The sequence below is a fragment of the Vipera ursinii genome, assembly GCF_947247035.1.
Source record: "Vipera ursinii genome assembly, chromosome: 2".
Lineage (NCBI taxonomy): Eukaryota > Metazoa > Chordata > Lepidosauria > Squamata > Viperidae > Vipera > Vipera ursinii.
In genome coordinates, this window is record NC_139513.1 from 145,943,330 (window position 1) to 145,961,172 (window position 17,843).

General features: G+C 42.4%; 1 protein-coding gene across 1 annotated transcript; it reads left to right on the plus strand.

The window, feature by feature from the left end:
• Positions 1–140: 140 nt before the first annotated feature.
• SPMIP11 (sperm microtubule inner protein 11) lies at positions 141–13,154 on the plus strand (the record flags this gene model as incomplete). Its single annotated transcript, XM_083352441.1, has 4 exons — positions 141–225; positions 7,139–7,279; positions 8,321–8,465; positions 12,961–13,154. The coding sequence occupies 4 exons, from the start codon at positions 141–143 to the stop codon at positions 13,007–13,009; spliced, it is 420 nt and encodes a 139-aa protein (XP_083208567.1). The 3' UTR covers positions 13,010–13,154.
• Between the last annotated feature and the right edge of the window lie 4,689 nt (positions 13,155–17,843).

Below are 17,843 nucleotides of genomic sequence, written 5' to 3' on the forward strand. Positions count from 1 at the left end.
CACGAACTGCTTGCTTAGGTAATGTACTAAGTTCAGCAGTATATCACCATGGTAACAAAGCAAACATGCTTCAGATGCCAGGAAATAGAACATTGCAGTTGGATACAGTTGAATCTAAGTACTAAAACAAAGCTCAGGTAATGGCTTTCTTTGGATTAACTTTTCTAGGTCCTCAGGATCCCTTTCGTGATAAAAAACTATCATTACCAAAATATGACGTGCCAGGTAAGGACATTATCTAAATAAAGTTAGAAAGTTTGTCTTAGGATTTATTAAGAGCTGTTATTCTGCATGCATACCTGTGCACCCTTCAAAATTTAAAGCAATATAACCATCGTTTACAAAATTATTACATTCAGATCAGACAATGTATCATTAATTCCCAGAACCACAGTTCTACTATTTAATACTACATGTACACACACACACTTATACATACATCTGTGCACTGATATTTTTAGTGAACGAGAAAGTGGATGAGTTTCATTCTTCAACACAGATTTCAGTTTTTAATTGTGAATATGTTGCTATTGCTAGTAACTATAGCTACCTTCCACATTTGTACTGGTGTAAAAAGGAGGATCATTACCATTGCCCAGAGGATTATTGGCTGCCCTCTCCTCCCCCCCCAGACGAACTGTACAGTTCCCGTTGTCTTAGGAAAGCTCAAAATATTCTTAAAGACTCATCCCAGACATTCTTTTTTTTGAATTATTAGCATCTGGCAAACGGTACAGGAAAACAAAAAGACAGATAGGGTGAAAAATATTTTTCCCAGAGCTGTAACCATATTATATATAACAGTATACTATAGTGCAGACATGTCAAACACAAGGCCCAGGGGCCGGATCCGGTCCGCGAAGTGGTTTCATGTGGCCCGCGAAGCCATCCTGGAAACAGTGAGGGAACGGCCCCCACTGCCTTGGCCCTGGCCCAGAGACCCTCCTTCTGCCAGAGACCCTCAGATCTGTCCCACTCCTGTCCAGGCCCCCATAGGCACCCTTGATGCTAACGATGTAGAGCTGGCCACGCCCACCCAGGCCATATGCACTCTAGCTATGCCCACCTAGTAGGCCACGCCCATCCAGGCCATACCCACCCGGCCCCTTGAGGGCAACCGCAATGCTGATGTGGCCCTCAATGAAACTGAGTTTGACACCCCTGCTATAGTGCAACATTGAAGTGCAATATTAGGGGCAGTGAAATGGTGAATAGAATGTGAAAGATGTGTGTATATAATGTGTGTTCTTATTTGTGATTTTTATCTGTGTTTAGTGTGGACTGTGGACAGCACTTTAGTTGTGAGTTACACAATGACAATAAGGATATTCTATTCTATATACATCTCAGAAAAAAATGTGAAATTTTAGATTATAAGTCTGTCAGACAAGTGGCTTTATTCAATGAAATTGATACTACATGGACCAGCAATAAAAGTGGCTAATCTATAGTGGATCATGTTAATTAACCCCCAATTTGAATATTACTATTTTATGTACATGTGGAACAGCATGACTAAATAATTATAGTTTTTAAAATCCTGCAACTGGAAGTCTAGGGGAAAGGGAAAAGGATTTTAACCAGTATTTCCCCTCAACTCATGAGTTTGCCTCAAAATTGCAGTTGCACACAGGAAATTTTTCAGGTGTATTTTCCGCCACTGCAATCTGGAATATTGCATCCAGAAACATCTGAAGAGTAAATATCTAGATTAGGCTTCAGACTAAAATATGAATATTAACTAGTACAGCTCTATTTCTGTTATATGCATTCCAAAAGTTGTTACTGCCATAATGATACTGTGGTCTTTATTTTATAAATTAACATTTAAAAATGCCTTTAAAAAGTTAACAGTAATCTGAGTAGTGGTATAAACAGATTTTCCAGTCTCTTATTAATATTCTTACTTTAAGAAATGGTACAGGCAGTGCTTTTTTTCTAAAAAAAAAAAGGTGCCAGAACTCTCATCTTGGTGGGTGCAGGGGGGCGGGGGGGCACTGCTGCGGTCACGGGTGTGAGGGGTGTTGGTGGCGGGCTGCCCCCTGGGGCCGGCGCGGCTGGTGCTGTGGGAGCAGCGAGGCCCGCTCTATATGGCGGGGCTGCGCGGGGCAGGCGGCGGAGGCGGGGCAGACCAGGCGATGCAGGGTGGCCACTTAGGCATGCAGGGCGAGGTGACAGTGGCACAGGTCCAGCACCAGGTAGGCCACCAGCCTGGCTGACACAGGTGAGCACAAGGAAGGAGTACACATGGACTCCACAGAACCCACCTCCCACTCCTTGTCCTCTCTTACCTAGTTGAGATGGTGTAGTTGGGCAGCAGGGAGGGATGCAAAGTTCCTGCCAACTCGCGTTCGCTGCAGACAATTTGCCGGTGCAACGTTTGCCAGCCAGGTCTTTTGGCACGCTCAGCAGCAATTCCTATTGGCTTTCGAAAGCCAATAGGCTTTTGAAAGCCAATAGAGGGAGTAGTATAGCTTGTGCAAAAGCTTCTTTTTGTGTGTGTGCAAAAAAGGGTGCCAGAACGCCATTCTGAGCGTTCTATGAGAAAAAAGCCCTGCTTTTATGTTTTAATCTTATGATTTTAAAAATATTGTAAGTTGCCCCAAACCTCGCTATGTGGATTGCATACAAATATTATATAATGGGTAAATAAAGGTAGAACATATGTTAAATATACATCAAATGATAATATGCTTCCCTACAAAGTCAATTCTTGCTCAGTGACAGACCAAAGAGTTAACTGGGAAAGGCAAGAGGAAAATCTAGAAGAGGTCTGTGCAACTTGTAGAAGGGAAAGGCCCACACTGATAAATTAAAAATCTTGTGGTCTGCAAAGGAATGCTGGTGGGCTAATCAATGATTTGGTGACTAGAGGAGCATCTACAGTGTTGGAGTTCGTGGTCATGGTAAGCCATGGAGGCACTAGGCAACATGACTTTCAGGGCAGTGGTGGTGATTTTATTACTTTTTAAAAAAAAAAAGTCTGTGCTCTGTCCAAGGGTCCTTGGTAGGCTGCATGTACAGGCCTGGTCTACAATTTATTTTGGAGCATTCAACTATCTAGAGCAGGCATGTCAAACTCATTTTGTTTGAGGCAACTTCTTATAAAAGAATTGCCATTAATTTGTTTTGATAAAATAATTTAAATCAATTTTTCACTTGATTTCAAATTAAATGAATTATATTGGTTGACAATGAAATTGTTTTTTTAGTACAATTGCCAAATGCAATAAAATGGTTTTTGGTATATGTGTGCACTAATTATTTCAACACCAATACATTTTAACAACATATTCTATTTGTAAATGAATGCAAATGCAAATTATACAAATTTTTGTGGAAAAATAAAACAAAATAACAGATTTAAGAGCTGTTATCATTAATTATCCTTAGATAAAAAATAATTCCATCATCCAAAACTTTGTTATACTGTATTTAACGAACAGATGCTTTGGGATTAAAAAAAGGACTACATTTGATTGTGTATCACCATGGCTTTAAAACAAAATTTGAACAGTGTATGAAAAATAAAGGTTCCCTAAACGTCTGCTGGCATTTTCCTTGATAGCACTCTATTGCCTTCTTTTTAGCCTTTTTTCAACTTCCCAGCTTAAAAAAGGCAAGGCACAAGGAGCTGGAAGTTACAGAGACTGTTTAAGCAAGTTGCTAAGCAACCTGTTCACACTCAGCCCTTCTTACCCTCCCACTTTTAAATTAGCCTGTACAGATCGCATTTCCTTCGATTTGAGCCATCTGAAGGCCTGTCACTGCAATGCATTCTGCTGCTCTGCAACCTGGCTGCCTGAGGAGAATTTGGCTCTCTGGAACAGTTTCCTTCAGCTTTTTTTGTGTGTGTGTGCAAAAAAAGGTGCCGGAACGCCGTTCTGAGCGTTCTATGGGGAAAAAAGCCCTGGATATATCACATATAATTGAAGATTGTAATTAGTTGTGTGTGCACATTCAGCAAGTGTGATGTATTTGTGCTGGCATTTCTAGGCCTCTTTCTAACCACATCCAGAAAAATTTGTAACAAACGTTGGAATTCTTAAGGCCATGTTTGGTATTTTTCCCAGCAATCTGTTACTGGAAGGAAAAAGCAATCCCTGCTGCGTTACTGATCCCAGAGAAGTATTTGCATGTATGCAGGTATCCTTAGGGTGCCATAGTTATGGGTGAGAAATATTGGTTGCAAAGTTGGCATTTCTGGATGTAATACAGATATTTTGGACTTATTTTTTTTTCTTTGTATGTCTGATATTTTTAAAAAGGCATATGGTACTGACTACGCTTATGCACATATGTAACATCTTTTGCTAGGATACATGACCACTGCTTTTCCAGAATGTGAAAAGTGAAAGATTGTAACTAAACAAAATTTTAATGTACAGATAATACCACTAGAAATTATTTTAGCCTTTTAAAATAAATGTTGTTATTGATGTTAAGCTCACCATGGAAAACATCATATATTGTTATGTATATACTAGGTTAATTATTTAAAGACTGAAGTGCAACATAACTAGATTCTAAATAATCTATTTTTCAAAACACACAACAGTCCAAACAGTAAAAGTAAAGTCCAAATTAAGAATATTTCATTCTTAAGAATTGTTTAATTTAAAGTGGTTTACTTGTAATAGATGGTTAGATTCAAAATAGTTTTCAAGAGTATGTACAAAAGATATTATTTTTTTCCTAGCATCAGCTAAATTAAACATATTACATTGAGAAAAATGTTTCTCATTTCTTTCCTGTTACCTTTATTGATTTCATTGTAGAGATGTTAACATAGGAAATAGATTATTTTGTTATCTAATTTTACCTTCCAAAAGACAGAAGCAGATGAAAAATGTGAGGTTCTTTCCTGCTGGCTTTTTTTAGTTAGCTGTTTTAGACTCTAAAAGTTTAGTTCCTAAAGAAGTAACCCTGTAAATAATTTTAATGTCCTCCTCTAGTGTAGGCTCTTTTATGACTCAAGGACTTCAACTCCCAGAATTCATGAGCCAGCATGGCTCAGCTTGGAAACCTCTCCCTTTCCCCTCAGCATAGCTGACTCAGGATTTCTGGGAGTTGAAGTCCACGAGTCATAAAAAAGGGCCAAGACTGCCTAGCCCTGCAATATGCTTTCAGAGGCGGCTTTTTTTTTTGCAAAAAAAAGGTGCCAGAACACTATTCTGAGAGTTCTATGAGAAAAAAAGCCCTGGGTACAGGTAATCCCTGAGTTATGAGGGTTCACTTAATGCCCATTTAAAGTTATGTGACAAGCACCCCCTAGTGCTTATGAGCTAGTCCACAAATCACGAATCATGCAGCACCATGGCAATCGTTCGCCCATACGAACAACCAACGCAGAGGCTCTGCAACATTCACCCTATTCCCCCCCGCTCCCCACAACTACTTTGCCCTCCCTTCCTACCGTGCCAGATTCACCTTGCAAAAATCCTCTCTGCCACGGTTTCTTTCCCTTTGAGGGAGAGGAGAGATGGCTTGAAAATGCTTTTTATGCCGATAATGAAAGTTTCTGGAGTCTGTGATCTCATGTAAGTGTTTGAAGTTGTGCCAAATCACAGAATTCAGAAACTTTTATTCTCTATGCAAAAGGTGTTTGCAGTGCCTGTTTCCTGCTCCTGCCCCCAACTCCTCTCCTCCGTTCCGGGCGGCAGTGACCGAGAAGAGGCCTCTGAGGCCTGGAACCAACCTCCGGAGGCACACACAAGCCTCCCCTGGCCTTCATTCTGGGGGCAGCGGCCATGTGGCTCCAGAGGTGGGGGGAGTAGGAGGCAGACACTGCAAACAGTGCGAGATTTCAGGCATCCATTTGCTGCAAAAGAGGATTGGTGCCTGAATGTGTGCAATATTGCGGCACCTAGGAGCTTCCATTGACTCTCCTGTCCCTCAAAAGCAGGCACCATGGCAGAGAGGAGATGGATCTTTTCAAGGTGAGTGAGTCAGGTGCGGCAAGAAAGGAGGGGGAAGCATGAGGTATCTTAGTGGGTCGGGGAGACCTTGGGGGCCTGTTCCGTCACTAGCACACACCCCCATGGCCTTCTCAACCCTGAGATACTTCATGTGCACTTACCGAGCCGTGTGGGTCTTAATGAGCAGGGAGTGATCTCATTCGAGGTACAAGATTCACTCCCTTGAATTTACTGAGTTATGAATGGAATGGGCAGATTCCATTGCATTCATAACTCGAGGACTACCTGTATTATATACTGCAACTTCAACATTGTTGAAGTATTACCATGTTACCCTGAAAATAACACGGCCTAATATATTTTTGGGGGGACCAAAAGACCCATTAGATCTTATTTTCAGGAGATGTCTTATTTTGCAGCTGCCCGCCTGCGCTCGCCCACTATCTGCTTGCCCGTGGCCACAATGGCTTACAGGGCTTCCCAGGGCAGATGTACTTTCCGCCCAGATGGAGAAATGACAGAGACTGGAAACTTCATCTACCTGCAAATGGGGCGTTTTGAAATGGAGCAATTTGCAAGCAGACGAAGCTTCCAGTCTCCCTCTGGGCAAAAAGTATGCACTGGAACCAGACAGAGAAATTGGGGGGGGGGAAAGGCAAGCAATCCAGATGTGCTGCGTGGCTGCCTGGCTCACGGGAGGCTTGCACAGCGGCACTGACAGCAGGCGGAGGCAGAGGCATGGTGGGAGGCAGGCGATCCTGATGTGCCACCCACTGCGTCCCAGGGCGGGATCACCCGCTTCCCCCTGTGCCTCCGCCTGCTGCCGATGCTACTGTGCAAGCCTTCTGTGAGCCTCCCGTGAGCCAGGTAGCCGTGCAGCATGTCAGCATCACCTGCCTTCCCCCCACCTCTGCCTCTGCCCTCGGATTTACCTGCACTGCGCCAAGGGGCCGGCGGGTGCTGTCAGACACCATCGTTCCCCACGCGCTCACTGCCTCTTGTGCTGGCCATGCCGATCCTCCCCATACTTATTTTTGGGGTAGGACTTATATTAGACTCATCCCCAAAAATAAAGCTAGGGCTTATTTTCAGGGTCAGTCTTATTTTGGGGAAAACACGGGTATGAATAGTAAAAAATATATATATTTGTATAATTTGCTCTGAATCTTGTCTGGGAATAGCTTTCTTATGGAGTGACATTTTTTTCTGTCCATCTCCAGTGGGAACAATCCCTCCAAAATTGGAACTTTTCTACCCAAAGCTCCCACCCATAGGACAATTTGGATACAATGACGACACTGAACACCAGGGTAGCCATCAGAAATATCAAGAGGCTATCAAACAGAAGAGGCTCAAGAAATGTAGGTGAAGAAGCACCAAGAGTCAGGTTTAAATCAAAGTTTCAGTAAATGCAGAAATACTCACAGCAGGAACAGAGGAACCTATGATTCGTCAGAAGTTTAATCACAACTGGTATCATTTGTAATCGTGCAGCTTATTGGCCATGGTTGAAAGAACCCCATAATATCTGTAAGGCTGCTGGTTCCCTGTTCCCCCAGGGAATACATTGCAGAGGGGTGACCCTACTCACAATTTACAATATACTTCAAGTCTTTTGGGTTAAGAGCAACAGTGTGGACAGAGACAACATAGTTCAAGAGCATGATAGGAGACAATGTAGACTGAACCAGAAGAAAACCAGATGGTCCCTGGGTTTCCTGTAGTGGATGAGGAGAGCAAGTCCCAAAAGTCCTTCTTGTAGCTCAGTCCTTCTGTATTCACTGCCAGCTATTTGTGCAATGTGGGAAAGAGGCAAAAACCTTCACATTGACATTCATTTCCAATTAATTGATCATTAAATAATTAATTTAACAATCAGCTGCAATAGCCTAGAAATAAGTCTTCTTTGAGCTGAGCTCAATTCCTGGTGACTTCATGACGTATTCATAGCAGAGAAATGAAAATTGTTTACCACCATTTCCCTCCATACTACTCCTATTTTCTGGTAGTTTCTTATCCAAATACTAACCTGACTATTCTTAGCTTCCAAACCAGAAAAGGCCAACCAGCCGCTCTCATCTTTTAAAGCTACCCATAGATACCAGGTTGAATACTAATTCTTAGCCAACTATTTGAAAAAAATGAAACGATCACCATTAATACTAGGAAAGTATTAATGATGCCATACTAGGTCTAGCAAGTCTGGCAGAATACAGGAAAGAACAGCCCTGGGTTTCCAGGGAATAAAGTAGTTAAATAAGAAATAGGAGGAGGGAGAAGGCTGCTTTAAATAAATAAACCCATGCTTGGTCAAAGGCAGTTTTGTTTAGAGATCCTACCTTGCCTTGCCTACAGTGTTTAGGCCTTTTCCAAGCAATCAGAAGGCTTAATCTCTTTTGTAGACCCCAATCAAGAATACAGGGTACCACTGACTTGTGGGCAAGATATTGGTTGGTGGCAGCCCAAGAATTCATCAATCAAGCCAGAAGACACATTACCTTGGATAAAGGTGCCAAGGCACCCACTGATGCGGAGTCCCATGACCAAGTAAGCGTCCAGTGAACAGCAAAGAATTAGTTCTTCCATCTAGTCTAAAATGGGCAATCTTAACTTCCTTCCCTTCATCTGAAACTGTTTCAGTATAATATGTGATTTATTATTGCTCTTCACACATTTTTTAGAGACATCTAGTTAAGAGTCAAGGCCATGGTACTGGTAAGCTTAAGTTTATCAGCGAGCAGACAGGAAAGAGATAACTTGAACATACTGAGCCGTGCATCTTGTTTTAATTCACTAGGAAGAAAGACTAGGTTTTCCCTCCCAATTAAACAGTTGCACAAAGACTAGAAAAATCTTCACCTCCAGACTTGGGGGAGGGGGGGGTGTCGTTTATGTGTGTTGTGCAGGTTTTTTTTTAACAAGTAATATATTTCTTGTGATGGTAAATCTATTTTTATCAGAAGCATGAAGGCCCATTTTCAGTGCTATGGTTATGTTTAGAGAGTGAATTATCGACAAAGGTAGGGTAAAAGACCAAATAGGTAAGAAAGGCCAAAAAAACCCATATCGTTTCTATTTGGGTAAAAATTACAATTGAGACAAATGTATCCAAAGTCAGTGTAAGTTGTTCCAAACTGGTAATGTAGTGGCAAAGTGAAATTAGCAAGTATATGTAATTAAAAGGACAATAACTTTCTGCACCGAAGTAGCAATTTCAGATTTGCCTTTAGTTGGACCGAGATGCTCAAATTAAGAGATATGTACTGAGAAGAGACCAGATTCAGACTGCTGCTTATCCTGTCACACATGCAGGAGTAACTAAATGCTTCTTATCTATGGAAATTTTCAATCATCCAGGTCATAGTTGTCCCAAAGGTGCTTTCTTGGTTTATTTTGGTTTTCAAGGAAAAAAACCCTAGAAAGTCCACCTGCCTTTTGAAAAAGCATCTTTGGGACTAAATGCTTCTTGTGCTGCAACAAGAAGTCTTATATACAGTAGGCAATTCATTGACTGCATATCCGTGAAATGCTTTTCTTAGCCTAATAGCCCTCTGACTAAATATCTTTCTCTTATCCCTATTAGACTGTCCGCCAGTTAAAAATGAGAAAAAGAGGAATTGTGACCGGTTTATCTGTGAGCTTATGCTTTAGAATAGAGCTCCCCAACCGTTCCGGGTTGGCGGCCCGGAGGGAAAGGGAGGAGCAGGGAAATGTGTGCGTGCGCACATGCACAAGCAGGTGCACGCATGGTGGCGGCACTAGCCCCTCCGGCACATCTGCAAACGGGCCGCTAGTACCCGCGTGACACTGGTGGCAGTGCGTACACTCACCAACCATTCCTGCAGCCCGATGGCCCACACTGGGCTGCGGCTCACAGGTTGCAGACCCCTGCTTTAGAAGATACCATAAACATTTATTCTCAAAAGATACAGGTATTCCTTGACCTAGGACTAATGGACCCTGCTCATTATGGCCACCTGTTGTGATGGTTGTTAAGAAAGTTCACCTCACTAGATGAGCCCCACTCCCTACTCTCCCTTGTGGTCATTAAGCAGAGTGTCTCAGGAGAGGGGGAGGCCCTGGGAGGCCTAGTGCAGGAGCAGGCCTGCCTGCCTCAGGCCTGCCCCACTCCTAGAGACGCTTCCATCCCTCGGGGTCACCACAGCCCTACTATCCCACTCCTCCAGATCCCCACAGGACTTTCCCCACCTCCACCAGGTCCCTGTAGGCCTTTGGCCTGTTTCCCCCTCTGCTGGGCCCCATATCTTCCTCCCCACCCACCATCACTTTTCGTGCACTTACTTTTCAAACATGGTCCAGTGACGTTGAGGGACGGAATGGCCTGCCTTCCTTCCCCAACGTGAGGTGCGGAGATCTTCAAAAGGTAAGTATGTGATGGGTGACAGAAACTGGGGGAAAGGTCCAAGACCTGAGTGGACTCAGTGAGGAGAGAAAACAGGCGCAGGTTCTGCAGGGACCTAGCAAGGCACAATAAGGGGAGGAAGGTAGGCAGGGCAGATGCTGCAGCATCCTTGTAGTCGGTCATAAGAATGAATGACCACAGTTTAATAAGGAAGGATGAATGACCACAACACAGAGGTAGGTGCCGGAGCACCCATAACTTCAAAGTAGGTTCTGGGAGGAGGATCCAACTTAGAGCCTTGGTGGAGCAGTGGGCTGATGCCTCCTTAAGTAACACCAGCTGCCTGCAATTAGTGCAGGTTCGCGTCCCACCAGGCTCAAGGTTGACTCAGCCTTCCATCCTTCCGAGGTAGGTAAAATGAGGACCCAGATTGTTGGGGGCAATTAAGCTGACTTTGTAATAATGCCGCTTGGCGGGGGTGTGAAAGCCCTAATAAGCAGGCATATACATAGAATGAAGGCTACTGCTAAGCTTGTAAGCCGCTCTGAGTCTTCGGAGAAGGGCGGGATATAAATGGAATTAAAATAAAATAAAAAAAATAAAATAACTTCAAATGATAACTAAGCAAGGACTACCTGTACACAACTACAGAATACACTTAAATTGTAGGCTAGAATAACTACATCAACTACATGAGACTGTCCCAGAATTAAAGGGCTTCCAATCTTTTGCAGGAAAGCTGAGAGAATAACCTTGCTTTCATGCTTTTAAAAGGAAACTAGACTTCTTGCCTCGTAACTGCAAAGCTAGAACTCTCACAAAACCAACATTGTTTATATACATACTTACAACTAGTTGAAAAAGATTTATATGAGCATTTGTACTTTGGTAAACAAAGAGCAATACTGATTTAAATGTACTATATTTTGCTATTGCTTAAGGCTAATGTTGGATGATATAACCGCTTGATTCCTTAAACCTACATTCACATAATCTATTTAACCCATTTTCCAAGTTTAGATAAGACCATAAACTAATGAAAAAGTCTGGGTTTGCACAACATGGCAAATGACCAAAAAACCTCCACCAAACCCTAGCAAAAGTTAAAATTGACCAAATTTAGCTTAATATACTGTATCGTACAATCAATTCATTACTCAGCATGTATGAACACAGCCTAAGTGGGAAAATGTATACAAGGCAGCATTTTTCCTGGATTGTAGCCAGGGGCTGTATGTCTGAATTCAAGGAAGGGAGATTGGGGGGGAAAAGAAGCACGTCAGATCAGCTATTCCCAACCCCTATAATTATGCCCGATTCTTCTCACAACCAAGAAATTCAAAAGTACTCCTTCTAAGCAGCCAAAACCGGCAACAATTTTGTTTTGTTAAATCGGACCGTCAAAAAACGGCCATTAAGCGCACCTGCGCGGAAGGACCGCCAGGGGGCATAGGTCATGCCGAATAGCTTGCAAATCTGGTTTCCCGTCACGATATTCTCGTGCGTGTGTACGTAGACATACACGTGCACTTTTCATCATGCTACGGTGAGCTAGAGGCTCTGCAAAAATGGAGGGGGTGGCATTGTTTCTGAGACCTCATGACTCCCGTCTCATCAGCTGTCCATGCAAGGTATCTTAAGGGGGTAAATATCTACTCCGGAGAAGCGGAATACGGTCCAGTATGTCTTACCGTAGCAAATGAACGAACAGCTGCTGGCACCGGGCACCTTTCGTCCGGATCCGACTCCAGCGGCTCAGCAAGTCGGAGCGGTCCGAGTTGGGGCAGCGGCGAGGGTTAGGAAATCACATGACACCCGTGAGCCCTTAAAGAGGTACCGCGCCTGCGAGGAAGCGCTTCGTCCTTGCGGTGAGGTTGGCGGCTCGGGTTTGTGAATGTAGGTTTAAGGAATCAGGAGCCGAGGTGTTATATCATCCAATATTCGCCTTAAGCAATAGCAAAATATAGTACATTTAAATCAGCACTTCTCTTTGTTTACCAAAGTACAAACGCTCATATGAATCTTGTCAACTAGTTGTAAGTATGTACATAAGCAATGTTGGTTTTGTGAGAGTTCTAGCTTTGCAGTTACGAGGCAAGAAGTCTAGTTTCCTTTTAAAAGCATGAAAGCAAGGTTATTCTCTCAGCTTTACTGCAAATGATTGGAAGCCCTTTAATTCTGGGACAGTCTCATGTAGTTGATGTAGTTATTCTAGCCTACAATTTAAGTGTATTCTGTAATTGTGTACAGGTAGGTAGTCCTTGCTTAGTTATCATTTGAAGTTATGACGGATCCTCCTCCCAGAACCTACTTATGACCCCTTTTCGAAGTTACGGGTGCTCCGGCACCTACCTCTGTGTTGTGGTCATTCATCCTTCCTTATTAAACTGTGGTCATTCATTCTTATGACCCACTACAAGGATGCCCTGCCTATGAAATCACTTGTCCTCTTTGGATGGGATTGACTTGTGGGATACTGTCTTCCTTTTTATTAGCCCAAATATGATTTTCATTGCTCAGTGTTAAGTTTTAAAAAAAAAAAATACAAGTACAGAGATATTCTACAGAACAAATTCTCTTGGCACTGTTATATTTCGTTCTGTGAAACTTGCACTTTGAGGATTCTAAACTAAGAACAGGAAAAGGGAATTAACAGTTCCATTTATTTTTCGGCTGTAGGTTTATAGACTACATGGCAGTCACTGATCCTCTCTTCAGCCTGTTCTGAGTGAAGGTTCCTGAAGCCTAAAAAGAAGCAGGAGAGCCCCTTGACTGGATAAATAATGTGGAATTGACAAGTTTGTTCTCTCTCTGTCTCTCCTGTGAAAGGGAGAAGGAGACCTTTTTTTGGTGTTTCAATAAACTAGAGCAGAAAACAATCCAGCCTCAGTCCTGCATTAGAAGACATTTTCATTTACACAGTAGCACATCACTCATTACAGCAATGATCCTTATTATTTACTTATCATTTATCAAACTTATGCCCCCATCGTAGGGTGATGATTCTCAGTGGCTTAAAATGCATACACTTAAATATTGATGGCAGGGTTAAAACATTTTAATAGAAAAACAAAAAAAAATGGTACAGGAAAACCGTTTTAAGGCCCCATCAAACGTTTTAAGGTAGAAATGTGGATGGCGAGTTTTAAAAGGTTTCAAAAAGATCAGACCATTCTCTCTGCTTTGCTTATTTCTGGTTTACTCTGTTGAGCCAACCTGCTGACAGCCAGACACTTGCTTCCCCATGACTACTAAGTCCATTTGGTATTAACAAGAAAAGTAAACTTGGGTGTAAAATCATTTCGCGGGGAGACCATCTTTAGATAGTCAAATTGCAGTCTCACATTGCCCTTGCCTTCTAATGGCTGTGTTTGCATGTTCTGCTCATTAATGTTTAAAAGTCTTTTAGCTCAGAAGCCCTAATCTGCACTATTGACTAAAGCACGGATGTCAAACCTGATCGCATCACGTGATGTATCGTGACATCATGATGTTTTTTTGCCTTTACAGAACCAGGGTGGGTGTAGCCTATGTGTGTTGCCTGTGGGCCGCCAGTTTGACACCCTTGGACTAAAGGTACAGTCTCTACCTGGCAGAATAGAGGTATTAGATGGGTCCTATATTCATTGTTTGCAATGTATGGCAGTGAAAGTTGGACCATAAGAAAGGCTGAGCGCCAAAGAATTGAGGCCTTTGAACTATGGTGCTGGAGAAGACTCCTGCGAGTCCCTTGGACTGCAAGGCGATCAAACCGGTCAGTCCTAGAGGAGATCAACCCTGACTGCTCTTTAGAAGGCCAGATCCTGAAGCTAAAACTCAAATACTTTGGCCACCTAATGAGAAGGAAGGACTCACTGGAGAAGAGCCTAATGCTGGGAAAGATTGAGGGCAATAGAAGAAGGTGACGACAGAGAATGAGGTGGCTGGATGGAGTCACTGAAGCAGTAGGCGTGAGCTTAAATGGACTCCAGAAGATGGTAGAGGACAGGAAGGCCTGGAGGAACGTTGTCCATGGGGTCGCGATGGGTCAGACATGACTTCACAGCTAACAACAACAACAATATTCATTGTATTTTAATGAGCAGGTAACCATGCTCAAAATTATCAATTCTCCCCATAATATCACAGATAATATCACCCAATCCCAAATACTCATTTGAATCAAGCTCAGTTCCTGATGACTTCATCAACTCATCCATTTCATTGTCTTGGCAACAATATAGACATTATTTGTCCCTACCTTCTTTTGGATTATTTTCCCAATCAATCCAACAACCATATAATATCTTGGTAATCTCCCTTTCAAGGTCTACCAGAACCAACCCCACAAGTAGTCAGCTAAGGCTGAGTAGATCAGGGTTTTTCAAACAGTATTCTATAAAAAGTTGATAGGGTTTCCATAAGAGATTAAAGGTGGTGGGTGGGAATTCACTTGAATACAACCACGTTTTTATCACTACAACTGTGTTTCCCTGAAAACAAGTCTTATATTTATTTTTGGTCCAAAAGACCCATTAGGGCTTATTTTCGGGGGATGTCTTACTTTTTCACCACAAGGCCCAGCCCGGCCGGCGCCCTGCCCCACAGGTGACTCAGGTTTCCCTTGGTGAGAGAAGAAGGCTTTGGAAACTGCCTTTTCATTTACATTCATCATCAATATTGTAATCTCTCTTTTTCAAAAAAGTGATTTGTATTTAGCCTCCTTGAACACCAGTGGGAAGGCACAGTGTGAATTCTGCACATGAGCCATGGAAATACACTCGCACCCTCAAAGCTCACACAGCTTCTTTGCTTGGAGCACACCACTGCTTTGCAGGTGTGTTCAATTTTGTGGCTCAGCTAAACTCTTCAGCTGCGGTGGGCCGCAGTTCCCATCAGCTTAAAGAAGCCTGGGCGATGGAAACCTTAGGCCAGGCTCCTCACAGCTGAAGCAATCCAGCTTGCCGAAGGTCAGGTTAGCCGTCACGGGAAGCGTGGCCCAGCCGCATCCTCCAGCTCTGTCGCATATGCGGGACGAGCCTCCCGCAACAGCCAACCTGACCTTGGGTGAGGGTGAAAGAGAAGCTGATGGTTGAGGCCCCGGCCAGTCCCCATGCCCGCCTGCCCACTGGATTCCCCAATCCAGGGCAGGGATAGAAAAGAGGCAGCCTCTACTTGCCTCTGGCCCTGGTTGTCTTAATGTTCAGGCCATCTCGCAGTGGCAGCACCGGCAGCAGACAAGATGGTGGGGTGGGGAGGCACACAATCTGGCCTGCCAAAAAACCTATTGTGGGATGGAGTGGGCGGGGTTTTTAAGTAGGGCTTATTTTGGGGGTAGGATTTATATTAGGCCCAACCCCAAAAATCAAGATAGGTCTCATTTTTGGAGTAGGTCTCATTTTCGGGGAAACAGGGAAGTTTGCTTTTTAATTAATGGTTCCAGGATTTAGTTATTTTTGAATTAGCAGGTTCTGCACCCTGAAAAAGTTTAAGCCCTCCAGAGCGGATATTGCTACATAGGTACAGAAAGTACTGGTGTGTTAATGACTTTTCATGTTGCTTTCAGTGAAAACAAAGTGTGATTTAGTTTAATATCAAAGGACAAAGGTTAAGTTATAGAATGTGGAATAGGGAATTGAAAGATTTTAAAATACAGGTAACATTCCCACCGATGGGTCTTTCTGAATTTCCATTACAGAAAATATTAATTAACACCAATTTGCTATCACAATTTTCCACCTTTGTTGCCAGCCAATCTCCAATACAGCAATATGCATTCACTCAGCTCAGCTTCAACATTATAGGCTGAAGATAGGATACTGTGGAATTTCTCTTTTTTATCTACTATATTTTCCTGTTATTTTCCAATCAGAGTATAGGCTGTATGATCACTAATTCATACATTAGGATTAGTGGGGAGGACATGAGAAAAAGATAACAACCAAGCAGGATGTAGAATTAGGACATTTAGACCCAGAGCTTGTCTGTGGGGTTTGAGGCCTCCAATCCTTCATCCTATGGATTCAGCCATGCTCCTACACTAGCTTGTTACATAAATATTCTATATAGATATTACATTCGTCATGTACTTGGGACTTCTTTCAAATGTCTAAGAGTGGAGTGGAGACATTCCTTCACAACTCAATATTTTATCATGGTCTAAATAGATGCTATGTGTGTTTTTTGACTGACATCTTTATTATAAACAACTTTAAATAACTGGGTTTAATGGACACTGTTGGCTATGACTAGAATGACAGCTAGATTTAATGGTGATATTTAGGAGCAAATGTTAACTAAAAAAGACATATTTGTGACCATCAGTACTGCACTGCAAAAAAGTGTGCACTTCTTCCATTTGGACATTATGAAACCAGCATATTAAACCCTTTCAGGGTTTAGGATAGTTGGAATGCTTGAAAATTGCAACTCAGACGAATAATTTATTTTTATTTATTTTATTTATTTTAATTCCATTTATATCCCGCCCTTCTCCGAAGACTCAGGGCGGCTTACAAGCTTAGCAGTAGCCTTCATTCTATGTATATGCCTGCTTATTAGGGCTTTCACACAAACCCCGAGCGGGTTTAAAATTTGGTTTAAAATTTAAAATTTAAGGACCCACACTGAAGAATGGCTAAGAGAATGGGAAACCAGCAGCTATCTAGATACTGCTAAATTAAAGAGTCAGGGAAGTCAGGATTTGTATACAGCAATATTTAGGACCTAGAAATTGTAGCAAGACATAAATCCTGGCACTATGTACTAGTAAGTTATACCCCATTGTTAATAATCAAGCATTAATTGTAATGTTTTAAAGGTTAATAAGTTATAAAATGGAAAATTATGTTCTGTGAATAGTCAGGATTTTAAAGAATCCTTGCTGTTGCTGCAGCTGCAGTCAGTTTTTGAAAGTCTTCACTATTGTCATAAAATATCATTCTACAGCTTAATCACAATGGCTGTATTTACACTGAGCACAACCAAGGTGGGTAAAGATGTAACAGGTGCAGTTGCACTTTAAGCTTTGCTCATTTTAACCTTAATTTTGAGGCTCAATATTGGAAGATATAAAGTTTGAGGATATATCATCATGGAGAAAATCTATGTTGCTGCTAAGAGTCAACAGCAATTTGATAATAATAATAATAATAATAATAATAATAATAAACCTTTATTGTCAAAGTACAACATGTGTACATTGAGATTAGCTGAGCCTCCCCCCCCCTGCTCTCTCCCCCCAACACACAGTGACAACAAACCCTCCATCCTACCACACCATGTGAACCAACTACACCACACACCGGCCTCCCAAGTCAATTCTGCATAAGATTATGTCTCATTTAAAAGCCTAATAGCCAACAGATAAAAGCTATTTTTCAGCCTTTTGGTACGGCTGGCTATATTCCTATATCACATAATCAAGTTTTGTGACAGCATGTGGTGCTAACCTAACCCAATTGGTTAATAATCCAGTGTACCGCGAGGGCTAATTCAATAACTAAGGTAGGTGTGTGGTGCAAACATATCCCATGGATGGTAATGGGTGAAAGGCTTATGTATGAATGCAATATGTGGTTAGG